The sequence below is a fragment of the Pectinophora gossypiella genome, unplaced genomic scaffold (genome assembly GCF_024362695.1).
Source record: "Pectinophora gossypiella unplaced genomic scaffold, ilPecGoss1.1 Pgos_65, whole genome shotgun sequence".
Classification (NCBI taxonomy): domain Eukaryota; kingdom Metazoa; phylum Arthropoda; class Insecta; order Lepidoptera; family Gelechiidae; genus Pectinophora; species Pectinophora gossypiella.
Genome location: NW_026063275.1, coordinates 192,820 through 219,929, shown reverse-complemented (window position 1 = coordinate 219,929; position 27,110 = coordinate 192,820). Strand labels below are relative to the sequence as shown.

The following is a 27,110-nucleotide window of genomic DNA, read 5'->3' as shown; positions in this document are numbered from 1 at the left end:
CGCGGCGCGCACAGTCTGGCCCGGTGCGTTGCCTCACTAACCGCCTAGCCCCCCGCTCCTCACCCACCACTCGACTTTACTTCAAAACCACCAGACAACATGGTGAGTACCAACCCTTATTTTCAGACCCTCAGAAGCACTATAAGACAGGTACTTCAACTAACAATTTCAGGACTTCAACTTTTAAAACGTTTTGCCAACTTTTGAAAACATTTTTCAGGTTAGGGAAAAGTAATATCTGTAAGCTTCAACTATTTAAGTGCATAATTCAGATTTAATAAGGATTTAAGTTCAGTTGAAGAAAATAAAACTGTTTTAATTAAGTCGTCAAAAGCTCCAGGTAAAACTATTAAGCAATTACATATGAAATTCAATTTACAAGTCACGTACCAATATCATATTCACGAAGATTACTATTCTCGCGTTACTCAAAAAAGTACAGATTTGATCAGATTACGGCACTTAATAACTAACCTTGTAAGTAATAAGCTGTAGGCATTTGCCTAGCAGTGGGTTCTTATAAGCTAGATTAGACTAGATATATTTTACTGTACTATAATGTTACTATACTAACATATACATCAATGACTATAGTAATATACATACATAAAATCACGCCTATTTCCCATCGGGGTAAGGAGAGACTATAGAATTCCATTTGCTTCAATCCTGACTCACTTCTCTTGCTTCCTTCACATTCATCAATCGTTTTATACACGCACGCCGGTTCAGAGTAGATCGTATTTTTTCTAAGGACATTTCCAATTTGGTCAATGTACTATACTCGTAGTAATATAATACATCAATGAGCTATAACAAAAAACTTTTATTTCATTTGTTTTAACAATATACACGTATGACGATTAACTCTCAAAATAGGTAATAAGCAATTAATTTATAAAACATATAATCAATAAAATACGTATTAATTATAAGTAATACCTAGCTATCTAATAACTAGGTATCATTTATTTTCAAAACATCATTAAAGGAAAGATTTCACATGAAAGTGTCAGACCTTTATGTTTCTTTACTTTTTAAAAGTATAAAATGCCAAAAGAAACAAAACTTATTGTCTAAGTCACGTAGCAACTTTTCGTTGCCTTCATAGAGATGGGAGAATATTTAGGTTTATTGGCTCGTTGTCCACAACAAAGTTCTTTAGTTTTTACTCCGAAACTAATTAAGTTTCTCGGTTATTTAATTACCTGCAGAAGAATAGGTGTTGACAATTTTAGTCATTATCAGAAAGCAAAATAAATCTCGAATTATTCAAGCAATAAACAATGTATTAAACATTGTGAATAACCAACAACGCTTAATATGTAACAACGGCTTTTACTAAATAACAAAATTTTTGACTTATTATCTGGAGTAATCTGTATCTATTCAAATTCGGATTCGAATGTCTGCAATCTCGACTTTTACCCATCCCTACGATAAAAAAAATATTCTTCAAGGATAAGGCGGGCTGAGTGAAATGGGCAACTTTCCGTGCAAACGGGCGATTGGTACGAAATAGGATATTCCGCTGCGCCTCGCCTTAGCTTTCCACGGAAATATTTATCTTCCGTGAGCTTTTTGTGATTTTTGTGTCAAAAATGTAATTCAAGAAAAGTAACTGATAGGCACGCACTGATTTTTTGTTCCTGAAAACAACACAGCAACCACACAGTGTTGATTATAACTATAAAATATCGGTGAGGGTATTCAGTTGATCTTGAGATGATGTCAGATTTATGTTATGTGTAAAAAAAATATTCATGTTACGGTTACAGAAAAATATTATTTCTCCAAAATCAGAATCATTCATCATACTTGTTAATAAAATTATTTAGTTTATTAGGAATAAAGTTTCTATTTCAGTCGATACGTTGCCGTCATCGATTTCAAGTACTTAAATACAGTATTGTCTGGATTCTAACTTCTTTGTAATCCAACTTTATAACTTTCTTTCTAAGCTTAGTACTTTACAACTTAATTAATTATATACCTATTGTTTTACCTGTCAATAATTGAACCGAAACGTGTAGTCTGCACCACCGATCAATCGAATCAAATCGATTCGGTCGATATCCAATTGTATTCGAATTGACAAGATCGTCACGCTTCATCGTGGCCTAATCAGGGTGCTCAGCAAATTCTATAATGCGACGTAATTTGACCACAACCGACACGCTTACCCTAATATGGAAGCTACATAAGATGATGTGGTATCAGATTGACCACTAACCAATAATATTATGACTCGATGAACCTAACAATTACTTGCTTTTTTGATTAATTTTGTTATTAGTATAGACTTTGATGCTTTCATTACATTATAGACGGCGATACGGCTCGTCGCCTATTACGTTGGTCTAATAGAAAGCTCTTTGATGTGTGGGTACTAAGTTCGTCTTGCGATGGATGTACCTCTGACTACCCAATTGGAATGTGCTCGTGAGCTTAATGTTATGTTTGATACTTCTCTTGTGGATTGTAAAAAAGAATAAAATTCTTTATCCCGGCATGTCCTCGCATTTACTTATTAGATTTTTTCCGGGCTTCTCGGTTGGCACGTTAAGCCGTTGATCCCGACGACTAGACGTAAAACATCGCTAACCTGTATTAAAGCATCATGGTGAAATGTGCTCCATCCGGTTGATTGAGACGAGAACTGTGACAAGGAGTGGGACGTTTTAGGAGTTTTTTTAGCAGCCCAACACTATTGTTTTTAACCCCCGACGCAAAAACGAAGGGGTGTTATAAGTTTGACGTGTCTGTGTGTGTGTGTAAATGTTAATGTGTCTGTCTGTGGCATCGTAGCTCCCAAACGGATTTTAATGCGGTTTTTTTGTTTGAAAGGTATATCAGTCGAGAGTGTTCTTAGCTGTTTAGTGGATATCGGTTCAGGTCTTTAAGATCATCAGGTCGTTTGTTAGGTGTGATAGGAATGTTACACGCTCAGTTTGCTTGCAAGCATATGTGGGATCTGACATTTGAAACACTAATGTCTTCTGGAACCACTGAGCTGGTCTGCTGTTTGCGAACTTTTGTCTGGTCGGGGGCTTTTAAAATTTTTAATTTATGTATTTTGAAACACAACTAAATGCGTAGAACTAACATAGGACTGTCATTACAAGTCGCATCGTGTCATTAGGACACGAAGTAAGAGTCCACATAGAATAATAATCGCTCTTCATAGAAACATGTATGGAGATCCATACATGCAAGTTCATGAGAAAATAACCAGTATTAATTATTTACCATAATTTAAACGACTGTCACGTTTCGATTTTTTCGTGTTTTATTCGTATGTTTATGTCCTTTGTTTTGTTGTTGTGCAATAAAGTATTATTGATTGATTGATTGATTGTTTAGTCTTTGGATAGCTGATAGTAAAATTGCAATTACGTTTTGTTTTTATTAGTATTTACATACATACATTACAGCCTTCATGGTCTAGTGGTTAGAGCGTTGGGCTCACAATCTGGGGGTTCGCGTTCGATTCCCGATGAGGACATTATCAAAATCACATTGTGAGACTGTTGTTTGTTTGGCAAGAACATTGCATTGAATTACCTAACTGTCCAAAAAAGTAAGTTGATTTCGAGCTTCAAACGGTAAGCCGTTGATCCCGGGCACTAGCCCAAACACCTCCACTAATACGCAACACATGTATATGCATCTTTATCTTTGTTTTTGGGTATTAAAGGTGACTCGTTTTATTACACCCAGCCACAACACATTTTCCACCCATTATTATTCTGATCAAAATAAAGAGAAGCAATATAGAGCCTATGACCGGCCTTTGCGAAAGTTGCTTTACTTCAACAATCGCAGACCGAGCGCGTTAACCACTGCGCCACCGAGCTCCTCCATAATAACATAATTCTATACATAATGTGATCCGAATATCAAGCAACAATTATTTTGATATATTCTTCTCCCATTACATTGTAGTTTAGAATAATTATGTACCCGAGTAATGAGTAAATAGGTTATTGTCACGTTAAAGCTGTACAACGCCATCTATATTGTTTTTGGTGAACGTAGCCTGGAGAATCCCTCATGAACCAAAATTAGTAATTTTTCAGTTGGTAATCACCCTTCGCCCTTCGATCACAAAACTTTATCACCTAATGTAGGCCACTGTCCACCCTTCTGTGATATGACATGTCAAAATGTTGTTTATCACTTATCACTTCGCTATCACATCACAGATACAGTTGTAACACGTAACACGACTGATGTTTTTATTACATATTGTTTTTGCTACCCTTTTTAGCGCTATCAGAGTAGTCGAACGCTATGAGTCATTCCGTCGCCGATGTCGCGAACTGACGTATCTCCATTTTTTGTAGAAACTGAATTACGCCTTTAACAATTGTCAATAAGACACAAATCACTTTCGCAACAAAATACAATTAGGTACTTCAGTTAGCAAAGTCAGCTACGATTTGACTGCCGTGGATTTTGCTGTGAGACTTGGTGTTGCGCAGACAGATGACTATGTCCATCTCATCTCCCTAGCATTATCCCGACTAACCGTTATTCACAGGGTTTGCTTACCTAACGTGAAGATTTGACAGGTCCGGTTTTTTACACAGGCGACTGCCTGTCTGAGCTTCCAACCCGCGACGGGAAAACCAGTCCAATACAGGTTAGGTCACATACCTCCGAAAATGCATTTCTCGGGAATGTGGGTTTCGTCACTATGTTATGACTATGTCCATCTAAATATCGAATTTATTACCAAAATCTGCAACTCCTATTGGGGCAAGTACGTCGCCTCGTCAAAAGAACTCCTGCTATTGATTGAACGCTTTCTTAAATTATAATCTTCTTCACAAATATTTGCTCTGGAACTTAAAACGTTTTGGCCTAGGAAGTCTATAAAAGTGGACAAATACTGAGCTGCTGGGATTTAAGAAAGATTTTGTCGTTTATTTGATCACACTGAACTAAAGCGGCTTACTGGAAGCACCTAGCGTACGGTTAATTCTACCTATTAGAAATCGCAATTCACAATTTGGAAATAAACAAAACACCTCAGAAATACACTTTTTCAAAGAAAAGAAAATATATTGGTACTTACTTAATTGTATATGTAATCAAATAACTGTATCGAAAGATAAATGTGTAAGATTGATTTCGTGTTTGAAGTTGATGAGCTGATGGCATAAAATGCAATAAAGTAAAATCAAAGCTGCACTGCAAGTAACACCGTATAAATTGAACTAACGGTACTGTGCTCAAATCAGCCTGATCCGCAGTATCCGGGCACAGGTTGAAGTCTGCCTTTTATTTTTATGTGCCTTTCACTAGAACGGAGGATAACGAACTTCTTTTTTTGTAATTGGCCAAAAAGTATTTAATGTATTTTATTATTCATTTTATTTGTTTACTTTTTACGGTGATATTCGATACTTAAAATCAGAAAAAAAAAGATTTCAAAAAATAATTTTAAGTATATTTAAATAGTTTATTATGTTATAGGCAGGACATGGTGAAAGAATGAATAAAAGGAGATGAACCAAACCTTTTCAATGATGGCTATCTCACCGTGTTGGTAAGACCGTAGCGATTTGCAAACAACAATCTAACATTTCCTATTATCTTGTCTAATTCTATTCATTTCCATTCAACATGTTGCACCAGCGGATTGCAGCGGTGCATCGAATTTGAATCAGCGATATTGCGAGTGATAATGCCTCTATCGCAGTGAAAGGCAGAAAGTGGCCAGTAATTTCAATCTGTTATTATTTCAGAACTTCGTATCTGCATTAAAATAGTTTGCTGATGATTTCGTTTTATAGACAGAAGCTTCTAGTGCAAAGAAAAGAAAAACTTGAACACGGAAATTAAGACTTAGTACCTATAATAAACATTTAAATGTCTGAATTATATTTTTCTCAGAACTTAGCTCATAACGCACATAAAGAATAAACTGATAGGAAACTAAGTTAACTACTTGAAGTTAAAAGTGAAACTTTCGATTTTCTTAAACAAAGTAGTAAAATTATGAGAAACGAGCACATTACACGTAAGTTAAGTATAAATAATTTATGGCAATTTCATAAAATATGGACCCTGGAATCTGCTTCATTAAATACTTAGACTACTATTCCTAATGAACATTTACTATTTCTTAAATTGACGTCGTGTATTGAAGACGGGCATGGCGGACGTAATTCGATAAAGTCCGAACAAGGAAATTAAATGTAATTTCCGATGAACTTAGCGTGGGTTTCTTAATTGTTTAACGTACAACCAGTCAGCCCCGGAGTGGTAAACCATCGCTCAGGCTGTGCGATGATCGTGGGCGAAATGTAGACGGGGCAAGGATGCTATCCGATTACATGATTCACCCTATACCATACTATATTGAACGGGCATTGCTTAAGCACTCTAAGGTTTCGTCTGAGCTCAGTTTTGTTCGAGATAATCTGCTTATAATCTTTTCGGAATTCGTATCAAAATGAACAAAATGGCATAGCAGTAATTTTCTGGATGACTAAATACTAGACTTCTTCTATCGTGTGGGTTGTGAGGTGGATTACCAACCCCATCAACCCTGGTGTCAGGGTTACTATTAAGCCGCCAAAGGCCCATGTAACGACTACTAACTTGCATCAGTAAGTAACCGGGACCAACGGCTTAACGTGCCTTCCGAAGCACGGATCATCTTACTTTCGGACAATCTGGTGATCAGCCTGTAATGTCTTAACCAAACTAGGGATCTAGTGATTTTCGTGATATGTTCCCACCGGGATATGGACCCGGGACCTCCTTATCGTGAGCCGAACGGTCAAACCACTGACCGTAATACTAGGCTGTTAAAATATGACATCGATATGACTATTAAAAAAGATGAAGAAATAAGAACAAAAAAAAAGAACTTACGCTCGATACCTGACTAAAGTAGCTTTAATAAACCAGAACTAATTTGCTACTGGTCAATGGTCCCTCCCAGTAACAATATTATATCGCCCTATAGCTTTTGTCAATTTATAAATAGTTATAGTGGTTAGTTATCGAAATAATTGTTTAGAAACATGTCAGGGTGTGGTCAGTGCGTGACCCTCTGAGGGTTGCTGTTACAATACGAGGTGGTTGAACTGGTTGACCACACCACAGAGGGTAATTAAAAAGTTAGCTCTAGGTTATGATGGGTGCCATCATTAATTATACCTCTATACTATTACTTTTTCGTAATACAATAACTTCAGGAAATACTTTAGAATAATTTAGGTTGTATGTGTCTACGAAATCCTTTGTTTCTATTTTCTCCTGCAATATGACGTGCTAACTTATTTTGGCAATATTTACAAGTAAGTACATGAAAAGATATACGCAAATAAAACTAAATAAATAAACTTTAAAAATATAATTCTTATGAACCTACTGCTAATATAATATGAAAATGACTATTGTATGACGATATATTTCTTTGACAATTTAATAACAACCACTTAATTTCCTCCCGTATCAAGTTTCAGACAAGAACAAATATTGATTGCTTCAGCGCAGTGGCAGCTGTGTCAACATTCAGTTTTATTGACTTATTTAAATCAATAATGAATGTAATTAAACCGTAAATGCATTGGAAAACATCTATGTATAACAATTCAATGAAATGTTATGTTATTGTCGCTAAACATAATCATCATCATCTCATCAAGCAAGACGTTGACAATTAGAAACCAACTTAAAACTTCTTATTTTTTTACTTTGTCTCACAATACAATAAAAAGTGCTTTTCCTCACTGTTTTGACCTAAGAAAAGCACCATTTTTTTGCTGAAGGTGTAACTTTTTGTTTGCTAAATTATACCGAATATCTTGCTCTTCAGGCAAGATGCGTTACTTTATTTGCAGCATATTATTGTCGGAGCACGCTTCTTCAAATTGTGATTCATCCCACAAAAAGTCCGGGCATGAATAATACGGGCTATTATAGACATGTCTGCAACCACATTTACAGACAATCGCTTCTCACAAATTACATTTTAAGCTTTCTTAGAACTGTACAACATAGGTACAGTTTGACAGTGATGTTGATGTATAACTTTTTGATTTGATAGCTGCGTTTAGGTAGGTATCTACTAGGTAGAAAATGTATTTTAATTTGAATTGCTTTGTATTATCATATGAAGCTAATTATAGTATTTATAGAGTTGAAATATAGGCACCTAACTTTTAGCATGGAACTTTATGATATCAACTGTACAATCCAAAAGTTTTATTTATATATTGCAAAAAGAGGATACAACGGACTTTGCCATTTCACGGTTTGCGAACCCAAATATTTTCGGAAGCAAGATTCTTAATAAGTCCATTTCTATTCTGGGTTTAAGTCTACATTTTATATGAAACACATGTTATATTTAAAGGCTGATGCACTTAGAGCTGTGAATTTGGACAAGAAAGCCAGAGCGCGGGATTTAAACCTCAAAGAAATTCCTGACTCTGTGTCAAGCTTAACTGTATTCATCAGAGAACATTCTCGAAATCAAGGCTAAATAAAGTGTCGCCTGGAAACTGTATCTTCCCAAATAGCTTTCAGATAGCTATTGGGTCATTTCGGGAGGGGCAGGGAGTGCCATGACGTCATCGTATGGGGACTGGGGAGGCCTGGTCCCTCGGTAATGCCACACGTAATAACTACGTATTACTCGTAGGTGTTATTATGTAGGTAAGTGCTTTCATGCTAATACGAAAATTACACAGCGCTTCAGCTGATGGTAATATGAAAACAGTTTTACGGGAACTATTTATTGTGAATGATTTATAAAATATGTATAATCTACCTACTCTTGATTGGTATTACACAACATAGGTTCAATAATTGGGAACCGAGGCTACTTGACAACCTATTCAAATGAGATACTTTTTACGAAACGTCAAAACGAACGTTTTCTTTGGAATCTGTATAGAAATATTGTCCTGTGACGTCATTAAAGTAGTCAAACGCACTCATTGTTAATTAATTCATAAATAAAATTAATGTGATTGTACTTTGGCCATCTTAGACTGGCTTCTATTTGTAGATTAGCATTTTATAATTTATTTTAGACCCAGTCAAATACCCGATGTTTTTGGATATCGACAATAGGTTAGTAAACATTTGTCATACACGTCGTTGCTTATGTCCATTTGGACTAAAGTGAGACCCAGCGGGTGTATTAGGTAAATCTAAGAAACAAGAAACAAGAAACAAGAAACATTTATTGAGAAGCTGTGTAGGTACATACATGCAGGTGTCAAACATTATAAAATTGTCTCAACAGCATGTCCATGTCGGACGTACAATATTACAAATAATGTCAGTATTGAGCATCAAGGAATTAAGTAAGTACCTAATAATTAGTCACATTATAAACATTTGTCAATTTTAAATATCATTGTTGTTGAAAATATTCATTCAAGTCATAGAATTCCATATCAACTAGCCAATTTTTTAGACGTTTTTTAAATGTCTTACCCTCTAACAATTTTATTTCGGTGGGTAAGTGATTGAAAAAAATTGGTGCGGAGTAGAGAGTGTCCGTTCTGTACGTAGTATTTATTATTATTTATTCTATACTTAGCACTGTGAACCCCAAGTGTAGTTGCAAGTTGTCTTCTGGTAACTTGTAGTTCTGCCACTCCAAACCACAAAAAATTACGGACATCCTACATGTCGACAATCACATGAAAAGTTAAGAAAATTGACCCAAACTTGTTCAGTCACCGTTAAATTCAGTAGCACAATTGAGTCACCCGCTGTGCAATTCATCAAAAGTTAAACCTTGGCCATGACTCCACGAGGCTGCATGCGCTGCGTCTTTGCCTTTTTATATTTTTTATTCTACTTTTTTTGTTGTGTTGCCAGCAGAAGGAAATTAGTGGTAGTTCGTTGACCTCACGGGTCGTGATTCTGTTACGTGCAATCATGTAATAATAGGCTTTAACACCACAGATTATTGTCTATATCTGAAAAATATATGACATGGCGTGCGTCTAGCAATTAGATTCACAAAGGAAATGATAGCGCATTTAACGTATTAAAGATATCTATGAGTCTAAAAGTAAGGATATATTTTTTTAATTATTAAATATAATATAAGATCACGACTATATTCCCAATTAGTTAGAGGTACCTACATTCAACCAAGATGCACTAAGTACCCACGCTATTACACGCCCGATGTTTTTATATTTACTTTGCAAGGAAATTTTGAACTTTTAGTAAAAGATTTACTTACAGTTTTAATATTTTTTATACAGTATTAAATACATTAGTCAGTAATTCACTTAATTTTCAATAATATTTACGCCCTTGGAATGTTGGAGATACCAATTTAATGGTACACTTACGTCATCAATGGGCTAGCAATGGCGGCTTGTCATATGATTGAGCTTACCTGGTCTTCTTATACCATGGTTGATACATGGTTGGTTTACATGGCCCTTTTAGGCTGAAACTATAAAAATGTCTGGCGGTCATTAATCAACTCTTACTCTAAATTATGGCTTTACTAATCGTTATGGCTGTATAGCATGAAGGGGAACCTCAAGAAATTGTACCAGGACGAGAGATGTCTGACCAAGTAGGTAAACTTAGCTATTAACTTACATAGAAAGCAAAAATAAAGATTCTATTATGCTGCTGGTAAAAGTCTATGAGTACGTACTTCAACAGTGTTAACAACAGTTCGAATAATGTAGGTACATAATTATAGGTACTCATAGTTTTAGGGTTTGTAATGTTTATTTTATTATTTAATTATTATTAGATTATATAACTTAATAACAGACGGAATAAAGTCGTGAATCTGTGTCACGACTTTATTATTTTTAATTTGGAACTGGCATATTATTTCTGTTATTTTTATTTTTGATTTCTTCTTTTTCAAACGGGAACGTTTTCCCGCCTTTTTAAAAGGCGGTGGCGGGAATTTTGTTCGCTTGTGGGAATCTGCTATGAAGAGTTGGAGAGTTAACATTGTTTATGAAAATATAACATTATTCAAGAGAATTGCTGAATTGTTTGATTACGACGAGCATCTTTCCACCTGAGAGCAGTAGTATTAACACAATAGTAAATGATCATATACCACATAAAAAAATCCCGAGAATGTTCCCGTTTTAAAAACTCTTTAAAAGTTAGGACACTGGCTGATTTTCTTCTTCATATTGTTCTTTCTTGTTCTCTTAGTTTATCTGTCTAAAGGCTAGGTAATAAAGTTCTTTTTACATAACTTTAGCGCCTTTTTCTGCCGAGAATGATCCCACTTTGAGAACGGCACAACACTGCTTACAAAGTATCCCAACCATAATTGACGAATATCGTCAACAAAAATGTTTTATCTTAATCTCATCTTAAACTCCGCTGAATAACTTGATCCTCATCATCACCGGCCCATTAACGTCCCCATTGCTGGGGCACGGGCCTTCCCTATGGATGGATAGGGCCTTTCGGCCGTTTTGGCAACTAAGACTGGCAACCGGTTGCAAACAAAGAAAAAAACATCTTTATACGCAACTAGTTGCCAATAAAGATTTTTTATTTTTAATTTATTTAATAAAAGCAACATTACCATCTTGGAGGCCTATAAAAATCACTCTAGATTTCGAAGTAGCTGCCATTAATACTTTTCAAAACGTTTTTCCAAAAATATTCTTTAAGGGTTGCTATTTTCACTTTAACCGTTGCTTGTGGAGGAAAGCAAAAGATTATAATATAAAGCTAAGGACTGAGAAACGACATGTAGCGCGGTGTGTGGGACTTGCGCGATTGCCAATTCAATACATAGAAGGCGGATATAATTACGTAATGAATAGAAGCCCCAATGGTGAAGGAATTAACAAGTTTAATATGTATTTTAAAAAACAATGGATGAAAAACAATCAAATGCTCGTTATAAAATAAGAATATTGTAGTTTAATTTCAATTTACGGATATGTTTTTATTTTGGTTTATTTGGTGAAGTTCCAGTTTAGTTCGATACAATAATACAACAACGGTTTTTTATTACATTAATTTTGTTTGTTTTCTTTATTTGTAAGTCCAAACTATTACGAAATTCCTTGTGGGCAACTGGTGGTGAAACAAGAATAAAAATTCTTTATTGGCAACTAGTTGCGTATAAAGATGTTTTTTTCTTTGTTTGCAACTGGTTGCCAGTCTTAGTTGCCAAAACGGCCGAAAGGGGATAGGATAGGGAGATCGGGCCTTAACCCACCACGCGGGCCCAGTGCGGATTGGTGGTTATTAACGACTGCTAATGCAGCCGGGACCAACGACTTACGTGACTTCCGAAGCACGGAGGAGCTCGAGATGAAAACTTTTTTGTGGTCCCCCATCCTATGACCGGCCTTTGCGAAAGGCGCTTAACTTCAACAATGAGCTCCTCAAATAACTTGATACTAAGTATTTATTTGTAATTCAAAATAATGGTAATGTGATTATAATTGTGCTGTCCTAATGACCAATTATGAGTTATTATACGAAAAGAAGCAGACGACATGACATCAAAGCCTTATAAAAATAAATATCTAAGTATCCGTCTATATTCATCAGATGTAGTTAAATTAAAGCAAGTTCATATTTACTTATTTTCCAACGTAGTTAAAATTACCAGGCCTAGATGACACAATTCGCGTAACTGGGAGCGGCTTCCAACTCTACCTAATTATGTTGTTATATATACTCATAAATTAATTAAATCAAATTATGGTAGGCATATTACCTACGCCTTCTTTACACAGTTATTTAAACAACCGTTTTTGCTAGACGGATCCGAAAAAAACTCGCGATGAAGGTCGTAAAGAAGTTAAATTGTAAACTTGTATGGCAAAGTTTACAATGCAATTATGTGTACAAATTGTTCTATTTACAACCAAATAGCTACAAATAAATTTTGTCCCAATAAGGCGGAAGACCTTAGCACAGTAGGCGTTTAATTGGAGCTTGTAACGCGAGCCTTTTAAAGTCTACCCACTAGTTTTCTGGCAGGACAATTGAACTGTCGTTTCGAATTACTCAAGGAATTAACGTCGTAAAACAAATTGGAATGGTTCGAGTTAAACGGTAGTTGTTCCGCGTCGCATGGTCGAGACAATAGTTCGGTTTGAGATATAGAAACTTCATGATGCAAATCTCCGTGACGACCGTTCAAGCGTGCCAGTATCATCTCATGTTTATTTATCTCTCTGGGCCTAAATCATAATGGACTATAAAATATAGAGCGAGGTATATTCCATAATCTAACTTATGCCTTAAACTCGGAGGCAAGCAGAACTAAACCGCAAAATGAATTAATATCTGCAATAAAAATAATAAAAAAATATTATTAGGTATTGGTTTGCTTGCGATCACGCAAAATACGTGGAAATAGGTAGCAATTTTATAGATTACAATAAAATAATCATCACCCTATGTATCTTTATATTTATCTCATTATGTTGATGCATACCTACATAGTCGCTTGTAACAGCTAGTTATAAATATACTATTTAGTTTTTTATCGTTACCGATAAATCCTCGTACACAATTACCGACTCATCTCCAATATTTTTTTACACACGCTGAGATATTTAAAGTTCGATAGCACATTATTAAACCAGTTAAACGTAGTAACAATGCACACGTGATCGGTTATATGCCTATATCTGAACATTAATTTCCCTGCAAAGCCTTTATCTACTAACCATAGAGCGCCCGGTTGATTAATGATGCCACAATAGGCAGTTCAGGAATGGTACCACACCGTACCGACCCTATTTTTTGCTCTTTCGTCTTCAGTTCACGTCACGTGACTTTCTTATTTGAAAGCTATTAACTTCCAATAAACCGCATTCTATTGAATTTTTAAAAATGGATTTCAAAACAAATGAAAGTCGACTTAGAGATTTATGAGCTCCCCAATGTCATAAATTAAGCGTTTACACTGATCTTTCTGCTATAAGGCATACCCCGGACACTTCATACAAAACACCTCGTTTTACACAGACACTACACATTGAAGTTATCGTACACGTGCATCTGTGTATGTAACGTGACATGGTGAGACGCCTATACTATTGAAGACTAAAGTAAGACCGAGAGGGGTGAGGTAAACCTAGCTCAGCTGGTGGGGAGCGGAGAGTTGCCGACTTGCCGTTGTATACGTAGTATTACTTCCATAATTCTACTCGTATACTGGTAAGGTACCTATACCTAATACACTTATTTGATTGACAATATAGCGATGTTATAATATATGTATCTAGTTTATTTAGGTACAATCTTTACTGAACCATAATAGGTTTCACAAACTGTAACAAAAATATATTTTTTTTCAGTAGATAGTAAACTGATTTCTTTGATCAAAATTGTAATTTGTTCAGCACATCACGCAGCCACATTGGAATGCACCGCACGAATAAAGGGTGCATATTTGAGTATCATCCTCATAAAATACTTTTTGGCTTGACGTTTAGTTATATTTGTGGATTATCATGGATTACCTGCCGTGGGGTGTCTGACGGCTTTTTCCTATACCTACTTTGCCTTACCAATAAAAATAAACAAGCGGTGAACGTCTGTACTTAAAAGTATTTGACATTCAAGCATAGATCAAGTAGTAGGCTATTTGACAACCTAGTCAAATGATACACTTTTTACGAAACGTCAAAACGAAAGTTTTCTTTGGAGTTGTAATGGGCATAATGTCCTGTGACGTCATCAGTAAAAGCGGTCAAACGTCGTACTCATTGTTATTTAATTCATTAATAAAATTCAAAAATAAGTCGAAAAGAACCTAAAATGAGATTGATTTTTGATCTTAGACTGGGTTCTTATTTATCTTTGACGCAGTGAAATACTCTATTATTTGATGATTGAATTCAATTTTACTTGGCTGTCAAATATTTTTCAGTTGTTTTTTATTGGTAAGCCGTAAGGCGCCAAAATGTGAGTCATGTACAAACATTTATAAGTAAGTATGTACTGACAAAGAACTTGACTTTTTTCCTTGGACTTGTATTATACATAGGCAAAAGCACTAGAAACTATACGGTCTTACTTGAAAATATGCACTCTCTGTTATTTACTATATTCAACACACCCACAAACTGTTTTTTACAGTACAGTTCCTTTAGTATAATTTTCTACAGTACTTATCTACAAATTGCATTGTTGCGTTGTTTGGTTAGTTGTTCCTTCCTTTAAACAAATTGTTCAAACTTTTTTAATTTTTTAATTACTTTTTTAATTATAAATTGCACATACAAGCAAGTACGTACCTATCGTTTATAACATCCCTTGTGTATTCTGATTTTTGTGACATAAAACCAACATGACACCCGCATTTTGATGTCATGCTTTGATCCCTAGTAGGGTGACTAGCCCCCTAACGTCCTGGATTATCCATAACTGCCCTTGTTTTACGACCTGCCTCAGTCCACTCATACACGCATTGTATCGGTTAGGGTTTCGTGCACAGGGCTATAATTTAAAAATGCATGTATGGTAGATAATATATACCTATCCCTACTCCCGTTTTACTAGAACATTATTTATATTATGGAGCAGTACGGAACTGGTGCTGTATGGATATACCTGAGCGATATGGAAAGTTGTAAATGGAGGTGTTGGTAAAAGATAGTTATTAATGTGAAAGTACCTAACTCTATCTGCCTATTACCTTTTCGCGCTTAAAGCTGAAGCGATTTAGATAAAAATTGTTATAAAGATAGTTTGAGGCCTAAGGATTTCAATCCCGGATATCACCCCCTAAGAAGATGAATAGGGGTTGGAAAAAACGTGTCGCGCGCGATAACCGAAATCCATGCAGACGAAATACTTATAAGTATTCTATCATATGACACTATCAGACGTAGTCAGAGATACTATCACACGGTAATACCTCCATAAGTGACGGTTTTTTTAGTCTTTCTACTTTTGCCATTTGCCATGTACCTAGTTAAGAGTATTTTGTAAATATTTTCTTTTATATTAATGCAATAAAGTATATTTGTATTGTATTTTATTGTAGGTACGTGTATCACTGAGGGAGGCTCTTTTTTTACCCTCAAACAAATCCAAAACTATTCTATTCATTACAAAGCACAAATGTATATGAATTGTAAGTAACACATTAAGAAATAGGCCGCCATATAAGTGCCAGGCGCGTGCCTGAATTGAATTCGTGCGTGGCACCCACAAGCGTATCAAATTCATCTTCTGCCGAGATAACAACCATTAAAGGATCCAATATGACAATGACTCGTTATTAGCTATTATTCAAGTATTGTAATCATTATACCTATTTAGACACATAATCTGTCCAGACAACATGCAACTAACCTGCATGATAGTGTAACTACTGATTCCCAATTTATTAGTTTGAATTCCTGTTTAGATCATAGATATTTAATATTACGGTTTCCACGATTTATGCCAGGTTAATGGCAATAGGCTCGACCCTTGTTGCATGGGACTCAAACATAGCTGACAAGGAATGGATGTGTACAAACACCTATGCCTTCGCCTTTGGAGATACAAGCGCGTTGCTATGTTATGTTATGTAATACGTACATTAAAGCACAAACGAAGTTAGTAGCCCATCGCCTATAAAATGGATGCTCTATAATTTTAAGCTAACTAAGCTTGGCTTCTCCCTTGTAGTTAGAATTTTACTTTATTTTATTAGTAATGCAGACATCTAACAGCCTCTGTGGTCTGGTTAGAGCGTTAGGCTCACGGTCTGGAAGGCCGGGTTCGATTCCCGATGGGGACATTGTCGAAATCACTTTGTGACTGTCCTTTGTTTGGTAAGGACTTTTCAGGCTTGAATCACCTGATTGTCCGAAAAAGTAAGATGATTCCGTGCTTCGGAGGGCACGTTAAGCCGTTGGTCCCGGCTATTAGCCGTAAAAACACCTCCACCAACCCGCATTGGAGCAGCGTGGTGGAGTATGCTCCATACCACCTCCGGTTGATTGAGGGGAGGCCTGTGCCCAGCAGTGGGACGTATATAGGCTGTTTATGTGTAGACATCTATCTATCTACGAGTATATCAGCATAAATTGATATCCAGTTCTTTTCCATGTTTTTCCACTTCCGACGATATTGGGCTATCGACATCCAGTCATACACTGCGTGCCGTGCGATGTCGTCCTTCCTGTAGCCACAATTGTAGACACAATCTAATATTATTTTATTTTTATTATCTTTGGGAAGCTTGTAGCAACTAATTTTTTTTGTAATCTTGTAAGCTTTTCGAGTTATTTTATTACAATAAACAGATTTTGATTATTTAATGACTTACTTCTGCGTTCTGGCAACATGAAGTAATTTGTCAGATTCTTATCTCTTATAGGGTTCAATATACGTTATAACCAACGAAAGCTATTCGGGACGTGAAAATAATTTTGTTGGGAGTTTCGTGCGTAGATCCATCAGTACATACGATCTATGGTTTCTGTATGGGCACGCGCCGACGGGACCAAAATTACAATAATACGGCCGTTGCCCTGGTAGAGCGAACCGCCCCATGCCCCAATTTTTTTTCTATTGTAAAACTGTCACGCACGCAAATCTTCGAAAAAAGTCCTAGACTAATGTAAAGCAAAGTGTGTGAAACAATAGTAAATACGTAATACTTATTATTAGTATCATTGGTGTAAAATCATCGTAAGGCGCGAAAATATTCGAAATCTATGGAAAGCACCCGTGGAAAGGCAGTTTTTAGAAGCGAATTTTATGAATAAAAGGGAAAAAATATAGCTTAGGTAGAATTAATCAAGTAGGTGTAAACACGATCTTGCGTAGAGACAGCGACTGAGGCATTGCCTTGTTTTATTATAGTATAATTGAGCCGTGGTAGCCCAGTTGGTAGAACGGTTGCCTCTCACTTTGAGGTCACAGGTTCGAATCCAGCACAGGCCTAAACCAATGATTATTATCGAATTTGTTTTCGAATTCATGTTTAGATTATAAATGATTATCACGTGCTCAGCGGTGAGGGAAAACATCGGGAGGAAACCCAAATTCCTGAGAAATGCATTTTCGGAGGTAAGTATGTGACCTAACCTGTATTGGGCTGGTTTTCCCTTCGCGGGTTGGAGGGTCAGACAGGCAGTCACTTCTGTAAAAAACCGGAGCTGCCAAATCTTCAGAATAGGTAAGCGGACCCTGTGAAAAACGGGATAATGCTTGGGAGGTGTGTGATTATAGGATAATTGAGAAAATATCTCGACGACAGATAGATAAGTCTTACGTACACAGTGGAGCATAGCCGAAGATATAGCTCAACAGCTCTTCTAGTCTTGGATTTCCTAGAGAACCTCTGAAGCGTCCTCAAAGTTTGATTGCCAAAGTTTGCTTCGTTGAACTTCAAATGACTTCAATCTCTATTTATAGAAGCACTATTGATTACTCGTGTGCCTGTTCCATGCACCCACAATAATAAATTATCCTGACCTAACTTGCAAACAAAGAAACCACCTAATAAACGGAATTTAAATACAGGCGACATAAATTGTGAATGACTCATAAAATTATATTCGAGAAATAACAAATGCCTGTTCTTTAACTGATATTAGAGGTTGACAACGTTTTTAGAAGGAATAAAAGGCATTGTATAGTATAGAGGCTTCATTCACCTGTTTTTTAAGTTTCTATCTGTGACAACCCCATTTCGCCACTCGTGGGAAGCCGGTACAGGATGCATTACATTAGCCAAAACTCCTCCACTAACTCGCAATGGAGCAGCAAGGTGGAGTATGCTCCATACCCACTCCGGTTGATTAAGGGGAGGCCTGGGAAGTATATTGGCTGTTTCATGTAATGTGAATGAGAAAGAACTTGCAGCCAGTCCTATCGAAGCGAACAGCAACTAACATTCGAAATTACGTTTACAATATTACTCCTCTACCTTATATTAACAAAAAATATCACTTTACCTATGACGTTGGTCTAACAGAAAGTTCGTTAAGTGGGTACTTAGTTCATCTTGCTATGGATGTACCTCTGACTATCTCAATTCGGATATAGTCGTGAGCTTATGTGACGTTAAAAAACATTAACACAAACACAACACATGCATAGGTAAAACACAGAAATAAGAAGAAATTTTGCAGCCAGTCCTAACGAAGCGAAGAGCAACTAAACTAAAAAGTTACGTTGCCAATATTGCTTTTCCACCTTATTAATAAACATCTGACTTCTTTCACAGAGGGAATGCATCTCCGTCCATATCGGCCAAGCTGGCGTACAGATCGGCAACGCTTGCTGGGAGCTGTACTGCCTGGAGCATGGCATCCAGCCGGACGGCCAGATGCCATCAGACAAGACCCTGGGCGGCGGAGACGACTCCTTCAACACGTTCTTCAGTGAAACCGGCGCCGGCAAGCATGTGCCTAGAGCTGTGTTTGTTGACTTGGAGCCTACTGTCGTTGGTGAGTAGGAAAGAAAGAAAACATAATAATTAGGGTTGAACCCTATCTCGCTCAAACGGTAAGCGACGAGCGAGATGGAATATCTTACCTAGCAAATCCGTGTATTCTCTTTTCCTGAGAACTCTAATTTGTAATGTTTGTCTGTAAGAATGCTCGTAAGATTACTTATTACTTAGATTACTTATTCTTTCTAGGTTTTCATTCTACAACTACAATATTGTAAATGAGGGTTAATGGTTGATGTCTTTTTATAGCAAAATTTAGGCGGTATCGTGAACAATTTCGGATATTATCTGACCCCTTTACGTAGCTACAGTCTAAGAAATAGCGACTATAATGCAGACATTGATTTATAACGCTCTAGATTTTCTACGATTAGACCCCTATTCAAGTGTAACGAATTTTCGAGAAAGTTTGGTAGTTTCAACAGTACAGACTTTAACACGCTGCGATAGAGCCTTTTTACCTTCTTACTACCTATTCTAGCATAAAAATTAGTTCTAATAAAGTTAGTGGCCGATTTTGTTACTCGAAATCAAATAGACGCGTTTAGCGAAATAGATGCGTTTGGCCGCTGGCAAAGAATAAAAAATAATACTACTTATATATAGAAAGGACACTTTCCGACCCGTATCAATACGAGCTTGGAGCAGCTTGGATTACCTCACCCCCGCGTTGTGGCTATCTTTAGTTAAGCCGTAAGCCGTTAAGGAATAGGAGAACGCGCGCGGACTGTCTATCTCGCTCGCACGTACAGGGTTAAACGACACACATTGTATTGTATGCTGTATTGTGTTTGTGTAAGTACGGGATTTTGTATGGAGTGTCTGAGCTGTAATTTTGGCATAGAATAATACTAAGTACGTAGTATAACGGCAACTCTCCCCTGTGATTTCGGTTAAGATTGAAGTCGAAAATTAAACACATTTACCCAAACGTTATAATAATATCCAATGTATTGATTGTAGTACTTACTCTGATGACTCATACTCGAACTCCTTTTGTTCCAATATAAAACCTAGTGGAAGCTAAGTAGGCACGTAGGCACCTACTAATTTAACCATGAAGCCTAACTGTCGAGTGTAACACCCGGGTGTTGAACTCAGGCCCGTTACTAGCAACGTGTCATTACGTATATCTAACTAGCTAGGCTAATAATCTAGCCTCACTTAGCCGAAATGGACAAGAGGGAACTGCGGGGAGTAAGGGGGAACGCGCCTGTACTATCTGTTTCGCTTGCACTTTGTGTGGTAATACGGCACACGATAAGAATGACATTTTTGTATGAAGTGTCCGGGGTGTGACGCAATGGTCGTGGTATATCGTCTTTATACAAGGTGTTAGTGACACCGTAACGAATACTGAGGGGGATGATTCAGACCATGATTCTGAGTTGTTATTAAGTGGAATTTCCTGTCGGAAAATTCATGAATTTTTTGTGTTTTTTTTTTTAATTATTTTCAGTGGCGGAAAATTTCACTTGATTTCGACTCAGAAACATGGTATGTATCATCCCTGAAAGTTTTGATCACTAACACCCTGTATATGGAGAGTTTGATAGTCGTCGTAAGTCCGAACTATTTAAAATTCATGTTGTTTGATATTATACTCAATGGGTTATTAAACGAAAGCAATTAATTCAATTGTGTTTTCAAGTAGGCAAGTGAAGTCTTTACAGGGTATCTTTAACAATATCTAAATACTTAAACAGCCTTAAACGTCAAAGGGACAAGTCCCTTTATTATTAAGTACTTACATCAAATATTTGGGTTCAAACCACTGTTAAAGCCCTCTCTGTTTTGATTATTCATCTCTCCCTGATTCTAGTACCGTACAATATCCTTTAACTGTTTACCACCACTACTTAATAAAGGACTATGCAGATATACTAAAGCCGAAACCAGACATAAAACTGATCCAGTCTGTTTTCTAAAAACAACCACTTTGCTAATAACCCACTTCCAAGAGTTCTCCATTCCACTGTTGCTCTGTACCTGTTTATGTTTTTATATTAAGAGTTACTACTTCGTACTTCGCTATCATACTCCTTTAGTAAACCGCTAATCTTGCTAGGTAACAATTTGCATGCGGCGTGCTAACGAGGAGTGGAAATCGAAGACGTTTCGCTCCACCAACCGGTCGTTGGTCAAACAGTCACACTCCACCAACGCCGGCATTGTCTCATAAATATACCTTATCATGGAATATTCAAGCCTTACTTTACACTTGCGGATTGGTTTTTGCCATCATCGGCTTGAAAGCGGAAAGTGGCGGCGATTTGTTATAAATGTTGTGTACGCGTGTTCCATTGCTAATAAGAGCACAACAGCTGCTTATTAAGACACATTTATTGTCGTGAATAAGAGCCGCGTGGAAATAGGAACTGTTTAAATAGATAACAGTGAAGAAAGAAACTTTGGTTAACAAAGTAAATTGCGCTAAAAGTGATTTGAGTAAAATTTATAATCAAGTCGGCAGAAACAAAAGAGATAATTGTAGATGCTACAGACGGAAGTACCTACCACGATTTAAATAGCACTAAGTAGGTAACTTCTGTTGGCCAACATTATCTAAAGAGTTATAAGTAGAAAATAAAAAAATACTTAATGCTTTTAATTTGATAAATATCAGGCCATCCGTCATCACGTCGTGCCAAACAAAGTTTTCAAAGGCACGATTCCCAATAAAGAAGCGATTCATACTGAGGCTCTTTAAAAGGCTTTTTATAAAGGAGATCGAGAAACCGCAACAGCCGCTGACGTTCAAAGATCTTGCGGTCGAATGTTTTTATTACCTAGGAATTGAAGTAGCACAAAATAAATAAAAAATGTCAGGTATAAAAGTCTAAAAACAAACAGTAATACATGTACAAAAAAGATAATGCTTGATTCACACAGATACAGACTCAGAGCGGCGGGTATTATGAAGTTTGTGATTTGTACGTAGGTACGCGTTCACATAGAAATTCAGCGTATAATCAAACAATCTTCCACGTCCCAGGGCGCAAGCTTCGCGGTATCGTATGCATGTATTTAGGCTTCATCTATAGAAATAATGTAAACGAACAAAACGGACAGTCTGATGAAAGCACAAAGTGACAACTTTGCAGAATGCACTAACCAGGCATTTGGGCGGTTATGTTTCGAATGTTTGTATTTCCTTACCTTATAGTAAAAACATAAGCGCTTTTTAAAAAAGTCACATTAAGACGGATTTTTGTTACCAAAAACTCGCAATAGACGTTCTAGTTTCAATACAGATAAAAAATTGTAGACTCAATTGAAACTAGCGGACCCGTTTGGGGGTTTTGCTGAAGTAAATCACATCAGAATGTAATTTTGCAGAACAATACTTACGAGTTTTTTACAGGGTGACAATTTGTGCTATATTCAAGTTCAAGCCGCTTTCTAGCTCAACATTAAATCTCTCTGTCTCTCCAGTCCATTGTCCGTCCCATATCTCTAATAAAACGTTGAGACCTTTTAACTCGAGAGTGCATTCTGCCCTGTTATCTTTATAGTCGTTTTGAATTCCTACCGCAACACGAGGGTCTTCAATGTAAGTAATTAGTCTGGTCTTAGTCAAGCCTCAGTCGTTATTAACTTTGTTAAAAGCTTAAGTGATACTTAGTTTCAATCTTATATCTTTAAATAAACCTAGATCTTGATTAGGTACCTTGTTTGATTAATATTACCTAGATTGTTCATGTCTATGTATAACCGTGATTAAAGATTATTGCAATTCCAATGGCTATATAGTTTAGCTTACGTTTTAATTTCCTGTCGCGATGTCTATCTTGAGAATAATAAATTCTAAGAAGGAAATTGAATGTTTGCTGTCAACTTGTAGAGCAAGACTATAAAACTTTATAACAAAATGAAAGATTAAAAACTTTATCTGAACCTGCTTCCTGAACAAAAAGAAAGACTATGATTGCAAACGCCCTGTTTCACATCCTATCTCCATCTAGGTAGTATATTGGAATTTTTCATCAGCAAATGTGTCTCTCTCATTTAATACGAAAGGAATGGCCTCGCTTTATCATTAGTGCTTAAATGTACATCTCATCATATCTTCATCAATCTCTGACTTAAAACTGAATGAACATAAGTGCCAATAGAAACATAAATAGAGGTACGTAATATGAAGAGCTGCAATCTTTTGCGTGTTTCGAAAGACAAAGGCAGGCATTTCGAGTATAATCAACATTGCAGTTACAATTTTGGCCGCACGCCACACGAGATTCGGTTCCGGAAATCCGTACTTTGAACTGTTTGCGAACTTCGCAATTTAAACATATTTTAATTCGATAAGACGTCTGGTAAACTCGTTAAACTGAAAAAAGTAGGTAAGTAGCTGTAAATTATAGCGTGAATTAAAAATGTTGAGAGCAAAAGAATAATTATTACTGTTACCAATGTACCTCCGAAATCTAAGCAAAAAACAATAACTTTATTTTTTACTGCCGATGTCGGGCCTAATCAAAGTTCGTCGACCTTCACAGGTGAGCACTTTTAATCGTTCAACTGAATTGATGCAGATTAAAAATAGAAGTTCCATTAATAGCTATAATTACATGGCAACGAAACAAATTTTGAACGGAGAATAATGAATGCTTGCTGCATAGCACACAGACCCGAGGAAGCGAAACAAGCGGCCGAGTCGCGGGATTTTGATTGCGGTTTCATACAAAATCCGGGCCGTGTTATCCCGCTTTCCCGGCTCTGTCTGCATCAAACTTAACAGTAGTGTATACCTAATCAGAAAATGACTGTTTGCGGTGAGGTGCACGCGTAATTGAAGACTGAGTTTGAAAGCGCAGCGCGCACTCAGCATGACGTTTATGTAAAACAGATTCAAAGGCATGTAGCTATTTGGAAGACACTTCTAGGTACGCCACTTGCAAATAAGCAGTGATAATATAGGTCTGTATTATCCGAAAAGCAAGTGTGCACTATTGCTCAACCCCATATTTATTTACTACAAAATCCTTCTAACACCTTCATAAGGCATCAACAACATTATTGATGCTCTTATCTGTTATTCTCGTTATTCTAGAATACGGTTCTACGTTCAAACCATCTACAGTATGTTTTTTTTAGTTTTTTCTTCAAGCCCCCAAATCATAAGGAGAATAACTAAAAGTACCTTTCTTCCACAGATGAGGTCCGCACGGGAACGTACCGTCAGCTCTTTCATCCTGAACAACTTATCACTGGCAAGGAAGACGCAGCCAACAACTACGCCAGAGGACACTACACCATCGGCAAGGAGATCGTTGACGTAGTCCTTGACAGAATCAGGAAGCTCGCTGACCAATGTACTGGTCTGCAGGTTAGTTGACATTTTTCTGATTGGACACAAGTGATACATTCAACTGGACACGTTGAAAACTAAGATCCGTCTTGTTCCTGGCGTTCTGCAAGTTCTAATTTTTTATTTGACCCGATTCGCACTATCTTAAGACATCTTCAGTAATCTACCAAATGGAAATGGAAAGGCTGCGGAACACAGAAGTAAACTACGCTCTCCCGAGTACATAGGGCTTCCGTTTCCCAAAAGCCCATCCATCTTCGTTGACGAAGAAACCTCTTTGCGAAGACTTTATATACGTGTACCTGGTCCCACAGTCTTCAATTAACGAGAGGACATCGGCGACGACCAGTGGACTCTAAATAAGAAACAATAATACTTATGGTCGATCAATTGATGTATACGATTATATGATATTGTTATAGGGTTTCTTGGTGTTCCACTCGTTCGGCGGTGGCACTGGCTCTGGATTCACCTCGCTGCTGATGGAGCGTCTCTCCGTGGACTACGGCAAGAAGTCCAAGCTGGAGTTCTCCATCTATCCCGCTCCTCAGGTAGATACATTGTTACATGCCGATAGTCTCTTTCTTCTGTGTGGAGACCTTCGCCATTGAATAAGCATATGATTTAGACTCCAGAGATTTAAAATTCTTCGGGTCTTATGTACTGTCAACAACAGAACCTAATATAGTTTTACAACTTGGTTACAGGTGTCAACAGCAGTAGTAGAGCCGTACAACTCGATTCTAACCACGCACACGACCCTGGAGCACTCGGACTGCGCGTTCATGGTCGACAATGAAGCCATCTACGACATCTGCCGCCGTAACCTCGACATCGAGCGGCCCACATACACCAACCTCAACCGGCTTATCGGACAGGTACATGGAGAATGTCTACAAACTGTCCAGCTTGCATGCGGGGGCGTCAAAGTGTAAATGGTGTAAAGGTTCAGATAGATTAAAATCTGGATTTTTCTTTTTCAGATTGTATCCTCCATCACAGCGTCGCTACGTTTCGATGGCGCCCTCAACGTCGACCTGACGGAGTTCCAGACCAACTTGGTGCCGTACCCGCGCATCCACTTCCCCCTCGCCACTTACGCGCCCGTCATCTCCGCGGAGAAAGCCTACCACGAACAACTCACCGTCGCAGAGATCACTAACGCTTGCTTCGAGCCCGCCAACCAGATGGTCAAATGCGACCCGCGCCACGGGAAGTACATGGCGTGTTGTATGTTGTACCGTGGGGATGTGGTCCCTAAGGATGTGAATGCTGCCATCGCGACGATTAAGACGAAACGTACCATCCAGTTCGTGGACTGGTGCCCGACTGGGTTCAAGGTGGGCATTAACTACCAGCCGCCTACAGTAGTACCCGGAGGAGACTTGGCCAAGGTCCAGCGTGCTGTATGTATGTTGTCCAACACCACGGCCATCGCTGAGGCGTGGGCCCGTCTGGATCACAAGTTCGACTTGATGTACGCCAAGCGCGCCTTCGTCCACTGGTACGTCGGCGAGGGTATGGAGGAGGGAGAATTCTCCGAGGCTCGGGAGGATCTCGCAGCCCTCGAGAAGGACTACGAAGAGGTTGGAGTTGACTCCACAGAGGGAGAACTCGATGAGGAGAATGAATATTAAGATGCAGTACAACGCTATGTTATACATCCAATTCAAGTCGACAAAAATCAAGTTTCATTGTTTCTCGTATTAACATACCAACATGGCTCGACATTCTGAGGGGGTAGATAAGTCTTGGACGTCACCGCGTCGATGGTTAAATCAACTAACATAAGGAAGAAATTCACTTTTCAAAAACTTATAACTTGACAAGATTCATTCGTGAATAGCGCGGTTGGATTATGTCGTTTTTAATTAAGTTTAGTCGTAAGGAACCTAATAAAGAGAGCTTGATTGAAAGGTTGCTAACAGTACAAACTTTTTGAAAATAATTTTCAGTAATGAAACGTAAAGTTTGGATCTCTGTAATTTGGAGTTGTGTTGCGATTCTATGCATTTATTAATTATAAAAAAGTGATAATAATAATTTTAATGTTTTAATATTGGATTTAGAATATCCTTTTATATCATAATAAGCTAACTTATTGAGAGTTTAATTTTAATTGTGCTTTATAAGAAAAGTAATTTTGTATGTTTGAGGATAGTTTTTTAATGCACAATAAACCTTTTACACGATTCTTCTGTTTCATTTTATAACACCGATATCTTATGTAAACGTAGGTTAGGTTAGCAATGTATAAATATGAAATATGAAATAGAAAAACGAATGTTCGTCGATATATATATATATTAATTAACACTTTTATTTGTACAAAAGTTTTATAAACAATATCACTTGTAACATTCCTAAAACATATTAAGTCCA

At 37.2% G+C, this 27,110-nt stretch overlaps 1 protein-coding gene across 1 annotated transcript; it reads left to right on the top strand.

Annotated features, from left to right (window-relative positions):
- On the top strand, positions 1-26,921 carry LOC126381592 (tubulin alpha-1A chain). Its single transcript, XM_050031057.1, has 6 exons — positions 1-102; positions 19,190-19,412; positions 24,574-24,746; positions 25,151-25,279; positions 25,436-25,606; positions 25,712-26,921. Exons 1-6 carry the CDS (start codon positions 100-102, stop codon positions 26,363-26,365), a joined length of 1,353 nt encoding a protein of 450 aa, XP_049887014.1. The 5' UTR covers positions 1-99; the 3' UTR covers positions 26,366-26,921.
- Positions 26,922-27,110: the final 189 nt, after the last annotated feature.

Bases quoted from the DNA above. Each gene is read 5' to 3' on its own strand.
- LOC126381592 (XM_050031057.1), top strand. The intron at 25,280-25,435 runs GTAGATACATTG...ACTTGGTTACAG, and splicing joins CCATCTATCCCGCTCCTCAG to GTGTCAACAGCAGTAGTAGA. The intron at 25,607-25,711 runs GTACATGGAGAA...TTTCTTTTTCAG, and splicing joins TCAACCGGCTTATCGGACAG to ATTGTATCCTCCATCACAGC.